An 18,670-nucleotide genomic window follows, 5' to 3' on the forward strand; every position below is an offset into this window, starting at 1 on the left:
AGGTCATTTCATCGATGATTCAAACGAATATAAATATGTATATGTTCCGAGCAAAATTTCTGCTGAAAAAATATAATTTTTGACGAACGCTGGGTTTTTAATTTTTTTTCCTGCGAAAGTCAGTATCGGAGATGTGATTTATTAATGTTTCAACAGCTTTTGGCGATTAAACATCACAGGTTGCGTGACTCAAAATTTGGCCGAGTGAAAGTTTGGGTCTGGTCACCTACAAATCGAAAAAAAACCACGGGTAAACCATGAACCGTGCTCGGCCCATGGCCGCGTGGTTAATAAACCACAGGTAGAACATGAACCGCGCTTGGCCCATGGCCATGCGGTTAAAAAGTGAGGATGTCTAATTTTCCCATAGGAAAGAAACATTCAGTGCTGACTCGAAGTGCAGTTGTCACACATCAGTGATTACATGAATGTTGTTTTTTGCGTGCCACTGGCGAGTTGTTACCCAGTGTCAGCAGCTTTGTAATAAATCATTTCTGCTACCAGACATTGGAGTCTCTTCCTTCTTTCGGTCTTGCCCGTTATTGCAATCTTTTAATTGGCAAGCGAGTAAACGTAACAATTTGGCAAAGGAAAGTTTTGCAAATGTGTCGCTTGGCGTAGTAGACATTCATGTAACATACACGAAGTGTCTGCCCCTGGATATTACAGTTTTTTTTTTCTGTTTTTTTTTTTGGCGACCAAAATTTTTTTATGGTGACCATTTTACAATAATTTATTGAAGGTCACCAAAAGGCGACTTTTTGAAGAAGTGAGCTTGGAGCACTGATAATTAGGACTCCCAGGTCAGTGACGCTAAGTATCTAATAGGTAATCAGATGAATGCAACTGCAATCAGCAGAGATTTACACTGAGAGTGATTTTTGAAAATCCTCTCAAATTTGCATAAGCCTCTAGGTGAATATGCATGGGAGGTGCGATGGTGAAATGGTTAGCATGCAGCTGAGGACTCTCCTGAAAGTTCCGGTAATCTGGATGGTCACAGATTAAAAGACCAGCATGTGGGGCTTGATTGTGGAAGTCTTAGAACAAGAGTATGTCTGAAGTGAAATGCATGTGTGTACGAGACATGAGCAGATCAGTCAGTCAGCACTAACTGTGGATAGCTATGCTCAACACATCTGTTTTGAATCACGCCCCTACTCACAGCCCAAATTTAGAACAAAGAAAATCTTTGTTTATGAATTACTTTTGTTTACTAAGACATTTCACTTACCGCTGAACAGTCTTGTGTGATACATTCAGGAACTGCAGTGACCTAGATGGAAACAAAAAACAGTAAAGACAAGTATGCTTCTCTTGTATTAATAGCAATTGGACTACATGACAGACCATCATGTAATTTACGTTGTGACTAACTAACAATTAGACCCGTAGCCTGCAAGGGCTACATGACAGACCATCACGTAATTTACGTTGTGACTAATTAACAATCAGACCCGTAGCCCTTGCAGGCTACAGGTCAATAGCCTATGAGGCGAAGCTGAATGGGCTATAGACCAGTGGCCCTTCAGGGCGAAGGGTCTAATTGTTTTAGTATCACCCAACTAGTTGGACAGAAAAGGCAATAATAAAGTTAGCAAATGCAAGTTGAAGAAATATTTATTTGGGACTAAACGAAAGAAAGCGTCACACTCAGTTGCACCAATTTCACTACTCGAGTACTATTACTAATTGTCCTCTAGTAGCGTAGCCAATTAAAATGCAGGATTTGCATTAGTCCACTAGTTGAGTGATACTGATAACATTTGGTCAGTAAGCTGCTTTGTACTTAATAAATATGACTACGCTCTAGGCAGAAACTTCAGAAGATTTGCATAACTCAATCTAATCATAAAATAACTAGGTTTTGCATATCATATGACAATATAATCAAGCAACGGACATCATTTGGAGAGGATACACTGATGAACATGAACCTGCCTAGTTAAAGTTCGAGTGTACTCTTATTGAAAGTCATCTAACTGAAAAGTTTCAACAAATAGTTGATCTACTAAAGAGCAAGAAAAGAAAAACAAAATTGCCTGCCATTTTTTTTTTTTTTTTATCAAGAGACGTTCAAGTTATGAATCTGTCCTAAGTTTATTACATTTATGTAACTTTATGAAAAGCAATCAAACTCAGACGCTTTTAGATAGGGGGTACATGCGCATTTTGTCTTGTAGAAATGTGCTAATTAGCATCATCAAGGGTACTTAAACAGAGGAAATCACACAAATTATCGGGAGCTATCCCCGAAGATATGGAGCTGCGGGAAATTTAACTGAATACCTCTCAGCGACTAATTAAATTGACAAATATCGCAAGACTACCCACAAAAAAACAATGAAATATACAAGTAACGTAAAATATTGTAAGGCTTTACATATTTTTAGCATGTCGATTTTTTTGGCGCTGGAACGTCAGTGTTCTTTTTTAAAAATTACGCCTTTGGACGATTATAAAGAATTTTAAAATGGTGTGCTAAACGATTTATACAACAAAAGTAGTGGCTCAGAGTTAAAAGCCTTAAATTGCAAACTCTTTCTATCCTTTCCCCGAAATTGTGGATCGATTTGTGGCATATAAATAAATATATAAAACCAAATGGCGTCGAAGCTTCGGAAATTACGCTTTCTACAAATTATCTTGAAAACTATTGGATTTCTCACAATGGTGAACCAATATTCGCATATTACAATGAAACACCATGTCGTCTCAAATTGACTCTCTTTTCTTTTCGCACCTATTTATCGCACATTTTCATTTTTTTAAATCGTCGCGCCGACCGCAACGAAATAAAGCTACGGTGGTAAATCTTTCAACTGAAAAACAGAAACAAGAATTGAATCTACATAAATATCTGCATGACAAAGCCGTGCCGCTTGGCTTAGCGATCGAATGAGTTCACCACGAAACCATGCAAGAATTTTAACCTTCATAGTCCCCAACCTGGTGGAAATTGATGTTATTTATAAGTGGGGATGGGAAGTGAAAAGTTATTTCCTTTTAACTGCGTTCAGTTGGAATGCAAAGGCTTAACCCTGTATGCAAAACTGATCTCGTTGACAAACAAACACTGCTTTTCAAGCCATATATATGGTACTCGAAATTATGCTGACCAATCTGAAACTTTTGGTGTTGCCTTTACTTACACTCTGTCGTTTTGCAGCTTCGCGTTTTTCTTTAAATTTTGTCTTTACTAAAAAGTTAATACAACGGCGTGCATTAATACGTTTGTGGAGAGTGGTTCTGTATTGATCTTTCTCGCAACAACTGCATACATTCTTAACTTAGGCAACGGTTGTTACTTTAGACATTTGCAGTGGTGAGCTCCGAAAAGAACGGAGGCTTTTTCCAAGCTACCACATCTAAAGTCTAGAAGCGGGCTACCTAATTTGTATGGGAATAGAGGGAGCTTAGTATGCTTCATAATTCAACGTCCAAGTTACTTACATTCCTATATCTTTGGATCTCCTGCCGAATAATAATTTCCACACAGAACGTGACGACGCGCCAAAAAGAGAAACATGAGAAACAAGAAAACGTTTAGCGATCAGATTCAATAAAGTCTTAAGCAATTAAAAATCACCTGCAAGATTAGTAACTTAAGTTCAGTTGGTACAAGATCACAACCTGTCAAAGTATTCAGCAACAGGCGTCGGTCCAAAACATTCAATCGATAATTTGATTACTCACCTTCGCTAGGCACCGACTTTTGCATCGCGCTGAAAGCACGGTTGCTGAATTCTCGTTAAAAACACAAACACCAATCAAGATTGAAAAAAATAATCCGAAATAATGCTTCATGACTTTAAAAAATAATAAACTTTACCGATGAAAGATAAAGGAGCTCACAACTTGAATAAAAGAAATCAGGAACTGCAAATTTGCATAACAAGGCCGGTTGCTGGGATCTGAACATGTGCTGTTTCGTGCCTGTGTGCAATTGTGTGAATGACGCGAAGGAGAATAAACAAGTCGATCATCCTTGTCTGGTAAATTCTCGGTCTTCATCGTTCTTTTACATATTAAGGCTGTTCACGATTAAAATATGTAAGAGCAGTTTGTTCAGCGTTTTATTCACCCCTTTCCAAGCTAAATAGATGAGTTTTTGTCGGAAAATGAGAAAAAGAAAACGACATTGAACAAAAAAAAAATTTGTAGCCGCGAGCGATATTGCTGTTTGATAGAGGGGCGTTTGCTTTGTCGCTCAAACCGCAGATAACCAATATAATACTTATGTTGGTAAATTTGTTCGTGGGAAGAAAACTCTTTAGTGTTCTCATTTTATTCTCGTTACAACCGTTCATTCTGAAGAGCTCCACGGAAAACCTTGACAGTTACCGATCATGACAAAAATCTCTCCACTTAGTCTCTCGATGAAAAAGACTGTCACAAAAGATCTATTGTATTTAGTAAGCAGTTCATAGTATGCAAAGAAATGTTAATTTTCGAGAAAAATAATCATTGTTAGTCTGGAGCTTCATTGTTCGGTAAACAAAAGCAAATGAGAAAATTTTACACGGACATGCCCAGACGGAAACCTGCAGCTTTGATCAAAGATAATAAAATAGGACATTTGTAAACTTCTTTATATTCATAAACGTGTTTCTGGATTCTCGAGCCTTTACAAACTTACAACAAGCTACATAATTAAATATTGTTCGATGGAAGTTAAACATTCCAATGTTTGGGGTTTTAGCTCAGGCTTTTTACAGTTTTAGATTCGTTTGTTAATTCTCTCAACCATGAAACTCCTGGGGCAGTAAACCAAATATGAATAAAAATCACTTTTTAGACTGAATTCGATTTCATTCGTCGCTGGAATAAAGTGCTTTGAGTAATATACCAAAAGCATCTTTTTCTTTTAGACAAATTATGCAATATCAAGTTGTCGCACATTTTCACTCGACTGACGTGGAAAATGTAGCGTCAGCAGTTTCAGTGTTTGTTGTAAGGTAAAAATAAACATGATAAACAACATTGAACCATGCCTGGTGCCACAAATCTTGTCTTTTATTCATGGATGTTAGGAATCGACCATTAGGGAGCTTAAGCAAACCACGACGACGCCGGCAACAAGAACGTCACCAAACAAAAGGTTTAATTAGGAAAATAATAGCTGTGCACGTGCGTTATATATCTTTGTACATTACTTTGCCGTCCTCTGCAAAACAAGAAGGTGAAATAACCAAATTCTGCGTAGTTTGAGGAACGTGAACGACGGCGGCTAATTTTTCGTATTTCCATTTGGAATTGAACGCTGTCATTGCCTATTTTGATATTTATCCTGAGCACGTTTTTAGAGCCATTTGCCTTCTGAACAGAGCTAGACAATTGCGAATTTCGCCGGTAAAATATAAATAAATTCATTTTTAACTTGGCGTCGTTCTCGCCGCCGCCGCCGTCGTTGCTTAAAGCCTCGCAACATTTCAACGCAACATATCGCAACATTAGCTAACACTGTTTTGCGCGCGTTTGGTCACCCTGTTGCAATGTGTTGCGACATGTTGGGTGTTGTTGGCTCAAATTTGAAACTGGTCGAAATTTTCATGCAACATTTAACACTTAATGACTGGTCCCGAGGAGAACAGTGAATTTTGTTTCCCGAGAATCTCAATGTTTCCCGAGACGAAGACAAAACAAAAGCAAATTTTGAAAAACGCGCTGAGATTCCAGCGACAACATCAGGCCACCTTCAACTGCACGCTCTGATCACGTGCAACAGCGGTGAACATTTCGCGGGAAACAGTGAACTGTTTTCCGTTTGACGTCATAGTTTTAGCAATGTTGCCCGCTCATGGCATTTGGCTATAAACAGTTTCATTGTTAGATGTCATTCAACCATGAACTAGCCAATAAATGGGCGCGCTGTAGCTGGAAAAACGCCAGCTATATAACAATTGTGGATGTTGTATGATATTGTAGTCGTTTGGCCAGGTTCGCGCAACGATGATGCACCCAGGCATGCGCACTAGTTCGATTTTCAATACCCAACATGTCGCGACAGTCGCACTGGGTGGCCAAACGCGCGCAACATGTTGCACCCAACAATGCTGCGATATGTTGTGCTGAAATGCTGCGATCGTTTGGCTGGAGCTTGCAAATGCTGGGCCAACAATGTTGCGATATGTTGTGTTGAAATGTTGCGATCGTTTGGCTGGGGCTTAAGCTTCTGAACCGGGCGGAGGGGGTAAAAAAAAACATTCATTCATACATACGCATACATTTACTGCGCTCTTTGAGAAGGACTTTTCAGGTGCAATAGAATAAGGAACCGTCAACACTACGCTGTAGAAATTTGAAAACGGCCCGTTTTCACTCTGAAAACGCATCAAATGTTTTCCGCCCACACTACGCCAGAGAAATTTGAAAACGCAACATTCACCGGTCATTTTGGGTTTGTGTTTGAAGAAAACTCGAGCAGGGAAATCACATGATTATCGTGATGTCAACGTTTTCGAAAAGCTCCGTTTTCAAAGTGTTTTCCCGCCACGTAAAACGCAAAGCAGGCGTTAAATAATTCGTCGGTCAAAAGAGCGTTTTCGAACTGAAAGCTCCGTGGTCGTGACGGATTAGTGTGGACGGTAGGCCAGACCGTAGAAATAAAGTTGCGTTTTCAAGTTTAGTAGTGTTGGATGGTGACTTAAAGTACGGCAATAGTGAGCCATTTGGATCGAAATGGTACAGCAGAGGCCAGGGAAAGAAGAAAGAAAAAGGCGCAACCGCAAGTGGAAATTTTTGTTCTTCACTACTAAATAATTCTGTCAACATCCCCAGGTAATGAATGTTCTGGGATGTTGCAAGGATCAAAGGCCTGATTGACAAAATGCTTATTCTGTTCGAGCTCACTGATTGCTTTGATCTGCTGTCTGTCGCAACTGGCTGGCTCAAAGCAAGATAATTTAAGCCAATGAGAGCTCTCCAGGACATTGGGAAGCAGTACTGAACGCGGAAAAAATTACGGAAAATGCTCTTCCATTCGTTAATGGAAATTTCAGGAAATTCAAACTGGAATTTTTCATCGAATGGAAAGAACCGTGTTCTCACTCGCACATCACTCGAACACTACCTACAATGGGTGTCAGGAGTCAGTAGGCGTGACGTCATTCAAGAGATTCAAGACGCCACCACCGGCACAGAGAGGATTTCCTCGGTGTTGACGAGGAAATCAAATTATTAATTTATTATTAATTATTATTAAATGTAGATGTAGATGTGACGCACCATCCTTTTAACAATAACATCAAAAAGATCCTTTTGACGAACTTAAACATTCTGGTGAACGACGAAACCACCAAGGAGATTAATCTTGGTGGTGGTTTTGTCGTTCAGTATCTGTGATATTCTTGTGCACATTTCCAGGCGAAGTCAGTCTGGGTCTCCGGCCGTCACATACCCTTTTCGCGCCCCCGATGCCTTTTTTGCTCTCATGTATCAGCCACCGCCATCATCGAAGGACCTCAACACAACATCACCATTAGGGAGTGCTTCACCTGAAAATCTAGTAATGTGGTGTACTGCATATCATGTCACTGTCCAGCCGCATGCTCAAGGAACGCACAGGTGAACACCTCCAAACCATTACGAGAAACCCGCCCTTTTTCCCCGTCGTGGAACATTTCAACATGCCTAATAATAATAATAATAATAATAATAATAATAACAATAATAACGACGACGACGATGACGACGATGCTGATAACGAATATTTTAACAGGATGACCCATCAGTGCATTAAGTTATCAGAGGGGTCCTGTAGAAGAAACTAAAGTGAAAATAGGGTAAAAAAGGTAACGAACGAGAGGGCGTGGAAGTTCGCTGCATAAAACACCGCAGGGGTACAAACAACGCCAGACGCCGTGACAAAATGCGCTTAATTTTCCACCTTGGCACCGGCTTAGGCCCGGGTCAAACGCCGTACTTCACATGAGCCGAACCCAATTCAACCAATTAGGCTCATGGGTATACGGTCGCCTCGCCACCAGGGAATTACGAGCGACTTCAATATGTCAATCGACTCGTAAGTTTGTTAGCTTGTCTGTTTGCAAATTTCGATGTCAACATGTTGTCGGTGACGGGATACGAGATGTGCTCCGTTGTCTAGCGAGAAACCATAACTTTCTAGAATTCAGCTACATGTATATATCTTTGAGAACTGACTGTGCTGTTATTTTTGCTCAGTTGCTTCTCTGTTGCGTTTGCATTTAATCTTACGTAACGTGTTTCATAAAAGGCTTCGGCTAAACGATCAAACAACTTCAGCCTTACATGGGCTGTGCGAGTTACACAACTGAACAAAGTAGAACGAATTTCAGTTTAATGTTATTAGATCGTTAGTAATTTGGGGGTGAGGCAACTTCGCTTGGTGAGTTCGTTGATAGCGAGACTTCCTGGTGGCGAGGTGACCGGTTACCGGCTCATGTGAAGTTCGGCGTTTGACCCAATTAGTTCAGTTTTTTCAGTTTTCAGTTTTTTAACAACTTGAAGCGAACACGCTCTTACCTTATACCTATCCGTTAGAGTCACGCGTGTTATTGTTTATTTCTTCGATGATTTATTCCATTTAAAACTTAGACCTGAAGAAGGACTAGTTCCGAAACGTCTGCTAAATAATTGACTTTTTTGGCTCTATTTTGTTACTGTTTATTGGAAAATAAAGTTTGGTTTGAAAATTCAGCCAAATGCGCGGGGAAATTATCCGATTCTTTATCATAAAACAAATAAAGAAGCCTCGACTGTGCTCTGTTCTGTTGTAAAGCACTTAGGAAGCGGTAGAGCACTCAAGAAGTAGGGAAAAACACTCGACTTCGTCTCGTGTTTTCCCCTACACTTCTTTCGTGCTCTACCGCTTCCTGCGTGCTTTACAACAGAACAGAGCATAGGCGAGGCTTCTTTATTTGTTAATTACTTTTGAGCTATTTACACTGTGCCAAGCAGCCACGCAGCCTTTTGGACTACCGATATTTAAGATTGAGATACGTGGTGTCTCTTGTGAGTTTTGCTGTTCTGTTTTGTTCGTATCGGTCTTCAGTTTAGTCTTCATCTTCATTACCCCTCACAGTCTGACTTTTGCAGTCCGCAGTCCGCAGTCAGCAGTCCGCAGTCATTTCGCGCCGAGCGTTGCCGTGCGAAACACAGCGGTCAAACGCCGGGCATGCGCAAATGGGTACATTTTTTGGCAACCGCGCTCCAATTTCCCGCGCAAAAATCTAAAGGAAAACATGGGAAACAACCGGTGTCACGCAAAATTTACGAAAAAAAAAACTGAAAAGTTCAGAGAAATCTGTAAAAGGAAAAGAAAGTAGGTAAAAGGAAAACTTAAGACTTTTCAGACACAAAGTTTATTGAGTTACCGGTATTCTGCTGATTTACCATTTTGTTTTGAGCTTTACCAAAAAAGTTTATAAGTCTTGAAAACCCGTGTCATGCTACGAACTGACGGCGTAGTATATTTTTATTTGTTTTTATTAATCATACGATGCATGACGGCAGGTTTCTTTCACAGGCCACAGGTCACAGGTCACCAAAAAATATGCCAAAACGTCATAAAACAGATGCATACTGAAGTGCGTCCCAAGTGCAACTATAAGAGCTCTTTCTTGAAAAAAAAAGCGCGTAGGGGAAATCAGTTGTAGCACTGAAATATATAAAAAAAATTGATCCAAAGAAAGCGAAGACTTATTTCTGTTGAAAACATAAATTGTTTTTAGCCTTTCAATATAATATGAAAACGAAAGAGGCTTACACTGATCCGTGAATTATGCATTTACTTACGCGTGATTTGTGAACCAACGACTTTTGCGGAAAGAATTGTTCACTTTTTTCGGAGATTTTAGCGTCATTAAAGCTCGTAAACTATACCAAACTAGATGTAAAACCTGTCCATTCCACGCGACTGAGAACTAACCACAGCGACAGTGAACCAGGAGGACCTGGAATCTAGTCTGTCACGATGTATCACACATGCACACGGCATTTCGATGCATCAAAATGGAGGGTTCTGTATGTTTTGCGAAACGTGGATAGAATTTGTATTTTTATGTAACACATGATTTAGCCTTTGCATTTTTACGTGAAAAGTGATTTTTTCTTTTAACGTGAAGCTGCTTTCGAATTTTTTGTGATGCGTGAAAAGGCCGATTACTTATGCGTGAAATGGTTTTCAGAGTAGGTATAGGGGACCCTCTTGTTTCTGTTTAGTACATACTCGTTGTAAAGATTTAAAAAAATATATATAGAAATAAAACAGTTCAATTTGCTATCATAATGAATTATCTTATTACGATAAAATATATTAACACTACATGTTTGAAAGCTATACCACCCCTAGAAATTTTTTCATTAAAATTATAGAGTAAAACACTTTTAGGGTTTGTTGCATGGAAACATCGATAAACCTCTCGGGAATCTCAGTAATTGTTACATCGCGAAATTTACTGAGTGTTTTGATTGTGACCTGTGACCTGTGACCTGTGACCTGTGACCTGTGACCTGTGAAAGAAACCTCCCGGATGCATGACGCCGGAAACGGACGTCAAACGGTGTGTAAAAGAAGGAAAAATGGAAGAAGAAAAAGACAATTGCAGTGATTCGGCCTCGCTCAGACGAGCTGGAAAAATTTTGGCAAGGACTGTGAGGATTCCATCTGGATCCAGGATTTGTCTGAAGCACAGGAACGAGATGAATCGAAACGACAAACGATGTTCATGTCCATCGTCATGGGGGCATAGCTGGCCAAAATACCGATCCCAAACCGCCTGTACCAGGTCTTTGACCAAGTGGGAAAATCTTTCTAAACTACAAACCTGGAAAAAACTGGTGCACTAAATGCAAAGTGTAGGCGGACAAAAAATTCAAGGAGCACGGAAAATACATACCGCGGAAAAAAAAAAGAACTGCAACAAGCAGAAGGTAGCACAATTTTTAACTCTTATTTCTGTTAGCTCTTGTTGTACAGGCTAAAACATAAGCAAATATATAAATAACGAGGAAAATGTCATTTATAGGATGCCGATGACCCACGAAAAGAACAATGTCATGAAAATATTTTGACCGCCTTTTAGTCGCTCCATTGCTCGCACATGCGCAGACGTTTGACCGCTGTGTTTGCCGTGCGTGTGTTGTTTTTGCAAAGGAACTGGGAAGGAATCTACCGGAAGGGCCGAGTCTTTAGAAACGTTGAGAAAGTTCTTGCAAAGAACTGTTTTTACTGATTAATATTGATTGTATCAACTCAGATAATGAGGTTTTTTAGTTACCTACACACTTGTCTTTCTATCTTAATTCTTGGCGGTATCTCAGCATTCAAAACTGGTAAGTACATGAAGCTTTTCGTTGTTAAATCAGGTTTAACTGATTGGCTTCTAACATGCCGCAAGGGCGATCTTCGGCACGATTGCATGTGACAGTGCATGTAGTGCAGAGCTACTCGAAACAACCACACGTTCTGCGTCTGTTGAATGCTATCAGATCGTACCTTTGTAAAGTTGAATAGAAGAAAGAAGCTCTTCAAATCGTGTAGGGATCCGTGATTACTTGGATCGCCGATATGGGCTCGGCCTTTTAGCCCAGTTCTGCATTTATTTTGGTTTGCAATTCGCGAAGAATTCAGAATTGATTCTCTTGTGCGTACTCTAAAATGAGAGAAGGTGAAGTAAAACTAAGGATTGGTTTAGATAAGCCAGTCTTTGTTGTGTTTACTTCATCATAGCAGTATTTTGGCTAAATATTATAACCAATGCATGACATCATTTATCATTCCTTCGCATACGAATGGACCGATATAAGCAGTAAGCTAAAGCGAAGAATATTTTATGATTTTGATGTTGTTTTCCGAAGGGGTAATTAGTGGAAAGTTGAAAATTTATATGAAAACCTTTTATTTCAAATTTTCAGTGTCATTCTGAGACATGAAACAAACAAAATGCTGTTTGCCATTCACAGAAAACGAGCCCGAACTTGCAATTTAACATTGAAACTGGTAACTGATCATGAGGCGGGTACAAAAGTCAAACTGGATCAACTTGAATCGTTGATCGGGGTTGGGCAAACTCAGATCAACTCAGGTGAACTTGGATCAAAGTCTTCACATCCAAAACATGTAGAAACTAGAAAAATTAAAATGGACTTTTACCCAAAATTTTGCTTAAAGTAGACCCAATCAGGGTAACCTTTAAAGTTAACCTTGACCAAGCACCCATCTTCCCATTTCCTTTAAATTGTGCCCGGGCCTTGGGATGACAACAGCTAGCAGTTTCTGTATGATTGCCATAATCAAAGTTAAACGAGCGCCATTTTCTATATTTTCACTACATTTGTTGATATAGACCTAGAGTATATCTCTGCATTTGTTTTCACAATGATGGTTGCGACTGCTATGGTATGATGGCTGAAGTCTTTGCAGCTATTGTAAGCAAAGGCAGCAATCATATGGAAATCAGTTCCCATATGGATTGCTCAACTTTTTCTGTAGTGATCAGAGGGGTCACTATGATCATAACAATCATTTGAAAGCCAGCCAAAAGTTTCCAAGTCAAATAACTATCTAAGCAACTGCCACTCTTAAGTGACTGTGACCACTTTTAGAGCTAAAAGTTTTAATTTTTTTTTGTTTTAACCTCCCGTCAGTTCCCACTTAACAGATAATAGAACTGAAATTGGATAATAACGTGTTGTAACTTTATCGCATTCCCGGGCAGTACAAGAGACAGAAATTTTTCCATGGCAAGTCCTGGATTTTCTTTTCTTGAAAATTGACTTTTCACATGAAAAAAACATTTAAAAATTTATAGAAAAATGCACATACACTGCTTTCTTTCAGTCTTCAGAGAGATGACCTTATGCACAGGGTAGGTCTCTGCAGTTACAATATGCCAATGAGGCAAAATTTTGACCCAATAATATGGTCTATAAAGCTCTCATGCGTGACCATCTCCTGTAAGGGACCACCTAGGCTTAACATTTTGGGTGGTCACTTATGAGAGGTTCAACAGCTTACTGTAGTTAGATGCTGTGATATTGAAAACAAGAAGTGTGACAGTCAGAGGAAAAAAAATATGTTTTAGTAGGTCATAGCTATTACTAACTCTAGGTATACATGTAGGTGTTACTTGGTGTAGTCCAATCCAGGTTGATTGCATATCATGGCTACTAGACCACTGCAGTGTTGCCTGCTACCTGATGGAATTTGAGTCATCATTACTATTATTGAGGGCTTTAACTGTTACAAGCATTAGATCAAGTTACTGCTAAATCGAGGTTAACCATTGGTGCTATCAGCTACCTTGACTGCTAGAGTGCTGTTTAGGCTAACAGAAGTTGAGTGCTAGCCTTGACCAGCTTCTAATCATATATAGATGTAGTCGGTGGTTCCAAGAGTGTGCTATTGGGACATCTCAATCAAATCAGCCTAAACTGGTTTACCCATTATTTCATCGCCTTACAAATAATTTCCCAGGTCTTCCTGAAAAGGTTACATACAGTGCATGCATGCAAGACTGTTGAATATAATTAATCATTATCAATCTTTTATTTTCAGATAAGATTGCAGATGTGTTAAGACATTATGAAACATTACATACAGATGACATTTTGCATGCCTTCCATAAAAGAGATGCCAGTAAGCAAGAAAAGATTGTTTCCTTCACAACATTGAACAGGTAATGCAATTTACTATCTCTTGCCGCCGCAGCATGCAATGTCATGCATGTGTACGGACTGTCCAATACCGTATCTCTGTACCTAGGGTTATATATTTATGTCGTGCATGTGTACAGTAACACTGTCCAATATCTCTCTACCGAGGGCTGTATATTTATGAGGTTTGTTCTGAAAATTTGGTGGTATACAGTTAAACACCCAGCACTTTTCCCACAGTTGTTCTTTGAAGGATGAACACTACCACTGTTTACCATATTTTCCCGTGTATAAGTCGACCTTTCAAGACCTAAAAATCAGTCCAAAAATTTGCCCTCGACTTATACATGGGTCAAAACTCGAGATCCAAGCGCCAGTCAAATAATTAGCATAATGATTGTCTTTCAGTGTTAACGAACATGTAATAAGCGGCAGCACAATTTACAACGTATGTTCGCTTAGTGATCTGTTTCTCTATATCAGAGCTTCAAGTTAAAATGCATCAACATTTATCTGCTAAATGTTGACCTGAATCTTGTAGACACTCACTGGCTCAATTTTGTCATAAAGAACCAATATTTTTTCCTGTAAATAAAGCTGTAGTAAAGCCGCTCGGAGAAAACATCTTTCATGCTTCGAACTTCTCTGCTTAGTAACCTGGCAGGATATGAGCGTGAGGACTTCTGTACCAGTACTCGACCGATTTCAAGGCTTGGCCACCAAGTTCCCAATGCACACTTTGCACTTTTTTGTGGAGTAGTGAAAGTCTTGAGCTTGTTTGGTGTTTTGCCTGTCTTATAAAGCCACTTTTAATCTCTTCACACTTAAAAAGGTTCTTTTGAAATCCTTATGTTTGATTTTGTGAACATTTGACAAATATTATCGTCAGAAAGCCCTCATGCACATGTGTTTCTAAACTTGGTAAAACGCTCGTATACATGCCGTAATAAGCTTATTAAAACTGTGCGTTGAAACTTGCTGTGATTTGTTGACATATTTTGGTAGTTGAAAGATAATTCTAAGAAATAAGTTTTCTAAGATAAGTTTTCCAAGAAATTCTTACCTGGAAATTAAGAAAATCTAGGTTTTGGCCTCAAAAATTGGGGCTCGACTTATACACGGGATCGACTAATACACGGGTAAATACGGTATCAAGTGATGCTACAATAATCAGGGCATCTGACAGGATGCGATGGTGAGGATCTGCATAATTTGCTAATGTCTGCATCCTCTGGATAATCAGAGCTTTTTTTCTGCATAGAACAGAAAATGTATTTCATATTAGCGATAACGCAGCTGCTTGCCATCCCCACAAGTAAAAATTCTAAAGAGATTGATTATTTTGAAGTACATTTTCTCCTAAAACAGCGACAAAAACACGTCATTTCATTTGTGACAAATGATGATTATTAAGTAATGGTCCACATAAGAACTAGGCAAAAGAACAATAGGCCAGTGCAATAGCAGCAGTTATTTTTTTCATGCTCATTATCCTAATCAAATCAATTTCAGCAGTCCTCATTGGCTCTTAAGTATTTAAACACAAATTTTGAATTTTAGTTGCTAAGTTACCTCACTTGCAATCCACTTAAACAAGTTTTTCTTTCACGTATGTATTCACGGTGAGTTGAAAAATGAAATACGTGAAGCTCAAGTAGTTTCTATGTGCCAGTTTATGGGGAATTCAAATTATTGGTAAAAGCACATTCAGGTAAAATGTCAATCAGTGACCTCAAATGTTCAGAATAAGCGCTCAGGTTTCAAGAAAGCTGTCACAAAAGTGATTGAACAGGAAAAACAAACCTCACGCATGTAGACACTCCAGCCGTGTTCTTTATTTTGATCTTTTAAGTCAAAGGGGACAATACCAGTTACAAAATAACTGCAAATAACTGACTCACTGCTTTAAGAATTACCTAGAATGGGCTCCCGGTGAATATTCCATGTATCAATTCGAAGTTTCAGTCAAATCACAGATCACAGATCGCGCAGTCCAAATTATTGGTTTGTATTTCCCGAAGTGTATAATTGCATTTCTCCTCATTCCCTCTGATAAAATTAAGTAAAGTTCCAAACAACTTGTCACAAACAAAGAGCCAGGCAGCCAAGGGCGCACCATGTCTCTGGTTTTGCAAGAACAATGAATACACACACAGGGATACACAACCCATGGCCGGTGCAATGTTTATAATGGGCGAGAGATAGACCTTGAAAACAGGAAAGCAAAATGTTCACTGTGTGCGTGGTCATACGCAGAGGGACTGGCTCTAGCTTCCTCTCACTTCCGAGTTGTCCGCCATCTTGTAAATGTATATGTTCATATGAGCGAAGTCTTGTTCGTAATTTTCCTTGGATTCTTGCTGTTTCATTGCCAATACTTTAAACATAGTGGCAGTGGTGGGATAGATAAACACACCCAGTGAGATTTCAATGGCTGGAATAGCACGATGAACCTGATGAACAAGGAAGTCAACTCTTCGACAGTTCTACTGGCCAACACCTTTTCAAAATTTCATCAGAGCAGTTTCTTTTCAATCTTGTGGCTACTCCAAAAGGAATAGCCTTAAAAAACATACTTAGGATGGCAGCTAGTTTTCATATGGGCAAAAAATACACCATTCATTCCAGACTTTCCTGTGATTCTAAAAACGTCATTTATTTAGCTTGAGTCCAATATGGCACATTGCGTTAGTTTTATGAGCTCAACACATCTTCCTCTATAACTTTTGATTGGCCCATAAGACATTGCTCAAGTTTGGCCGAGTGATAGAAATAAGGGGTATGGGGTAAACTATGCCAAAAAGGGTAATTTTTATCTATTTTCTTTCTTTTTTCAACAATTTTTTGATATCAACAAATCAGGTTTGTTGATTTAATTGAAATTAATAGTTAAGACTTCACACTTTTAAATCGATTTTGCATTTGGCCTTCCTAGTTCTTATGCGGACCATTACTTAACCTCCAGGCTTTCCAACCTACTTTAGGTGAAGAGCCTGGAAACTAGTTTCTCATCAGCCAATGTAATGTCTAGTTACTAAGTTACGGATGTTCCAAGAATGCAACTATGAATTCTTCAGGTAAAATTCTACAGAAAACCTTTGTTAAATGAAGAAATGCCTGTCAACAAATACTTGAAACAGATTAAGCATGTGGCAAAGTTGAGCTTAAACTGTGGACAAGACTTTGAAGTGCTCTTCATTTCACTGTTGTTCAGCACATTGAAAACAGTTTGTTATCAATTTTGTTAACCTTTGAAATTGCTGCATAATGCAGTGTGTTTTCCGCATAATCAATGCTTTTTTGCACATTTTTTGAGATCCTGAAAATTTCTGCATAATATGTAATGTTTTTCTGCACCCTGTCAGATGGCATGAATAATGGTATCACTCATTGCTAAACAAGTTGCACTCATCCTTTTTGTATGTAACAGGTTACCATAACAACATTACAACTTGTTAAAAAAACACCTGTAACTTTAGCTTTAAGTACTAAAAACTCAAAAACGAGCTAGATGACTCCCATTTTTGCCTTGTGTCCACGTGACCTTGGACACTAGGTTATGTTGTGAGTTTGGTAAATCCCTGTGTAAGACATTTGAACATTCTTTGCATTCCTAGTGTAAGATTCCTGTGTAGGGCAGTAGATAGATAATAGGTACATGTAGATAGATATAGTTCAGGCAACTTGCAGATTAATCAATTTTGGCTACGAAAGACAGGTATAAAACTGACAATGATTTGACAGTGTTTGGTGTTATTGATTTTGGAAATATGAGTTTCAACCACGCGGTACAGATTCAAGACACTTATTTTTATGGGGACTGGAATGTAGACCTTTGAGTTTCAATCATTTATAGCTATTTATGACAAGCTGTTTTAAAGGTCAAATGAACCAAAATTTAGACATTTTTTCTTCAGCCATTTTATAGTGAAGAAATGTTAAAAAACACATGTAAAACGAAACTTTTGCGGAAATTTTTCTTTCTGAGCCGTGAAAAGGAGTAAAAATGTTAAGAGTACAAAGACAGCCGATGGCTTCACAAAAACATTTCCAAAATGACCGTGCACTTTAATGGAGGAATGGAACTGAGATTGGGCTTTGTGACGTCATTGTTGTCTTGAACATTGCTGTGTTTCTGCGTCAGCGAGTCTTTTGTGGGGAAGGTTTTGGATCTAAGTACAAACCTGCAGGGCTCGAGACTAACTTTTCAGCTTGCTAGCCCAGTGGCTAGTGACAGGTTTGATTCACTAGCCAAAACAAATTTTTCACTAGCCAGACGCACACATTTACAAACATAGGCATCGATGTTATAATTATAGGCATCGCTCAACAACAAAAACTGAAGTTTTCACCTCCGTGAGAAATTCCCACAGAACTTTGTAACTCACCGCCGAAAAACATTCCTTTCTTTCAAAATGCCGATTCACGATTTCTCGTGAACACAAGATAATTTACAAGTTGCAAACATAGGCATTGATATTATGTAGGCATCATTCAAATTTTCAAACAACTACGAATTTTTTAATTTTTTGAAAGTGTATGTGACCTCCAGATGCTGCGCGCATAAAATATGATCCCTAGAGTTCCACATGATTTCATGACTTATCATTAGCAGCAAGCAGATCATTTCTCGTTCGTTGCTTTTTACTAAGGGAAAAAAACAAACAAAAAAGTCAATCATTCTTTTGCATTTTAGTAATTTAAAGTTCTTGTTTGGGCCAATAAATTATATATGATATTTATTACAGCCGATGTTTTAAACTCTGCATGCTTTGACTCGATTTCGTTGTGTGAAAAATTTGAAATTAACTGTTAATTGGTTTCCTCTGGGCCTCCAGTGCTCACAAATTTTCATTTTCACTGGCCAAAATGGCTGGTGAAGCACAAAAACCACTAGCCAAAATGGAATTTTTACTAGTCTGTGGCTAGTTGGCTACCGTTAGTCTCGAGCCCTGAATTACCTTATTTTCCTTGGGAAATGGCCGTGGAGTTCGCCCGCTGTTAGGCGGGCATTATTTGCTTGTTTTTCGTT

The 18,670-nt window shown here is 38.9% G+C and overlaps 2 protein-coding genes across 3 annotated transcripts in view; one reads left to right on the plus strand and one right to left on the minus strand.

Moving 5' to 3' along the window:
• LOC145495207 (anosmin-1-like) overlaps positions 1-4,089 on the minus strand; it is a 41,090-nt gene extending 37,001 nt beyond the window's left edge. For both annotated transcript variants that reach the window (XM_081474792.1, XM_081474791.1), the window contains exons 1-3: positions 3,697-4,089; positions 3,454-3,474; positions 1,235-1,276 (exon numbers count right to left, since the gene is read on the minus strand). In XM_081474792.1, the coding sequence (XP_081330918.1) occupies positions 1,235-1,276; positions 3,454-3,474; positions 3,697-3,807 (174 nt within the window). In that variant the 5' untranslated portion in view covers positions 3,808-4,089. The remainder of the gene's footprint in view (positions 1-1,234; positions 1,277-3,453; positions 3,475-3,696) is intronic.
• Positions 4,090-10,376: 6,287 nt separating this feature from the next.
• Positions 10,377-18,670, plus strand: part of LOC145495249 (ADAM 17-like protease) — an 84,272-nt gene continuing 75,978 nt past the window's right edge. Inside the window, exons 1-2 of the mRNA XM_081474847.1 lie at positions 10,377-11,316; positions 13,541-13,661. Coding sequence (XP_081330973.1) covers positions 11,244-11,316; positions 13,541-13,661 — 194 coding nt within the window. The 5' untranslated portion in view covers positions 10,377-11,243. The remainder of the gene's footprint in view (positions 11,317-13,540; positions 13,662-18,670) is intronic.

Source organism: Orbicella franksi, chromosome 8 (assembly GCF_964199315.1).
Source record: "Orbicella franksi chromosome 8, jaOrbFran1.1, whole genome shotgun sequence".
NCBI lineage: Eukaryota > Metazoa > Cnidaria > Anthozoa > Scleractinia > Merulinidae > Orbicella > Orbicella franksi.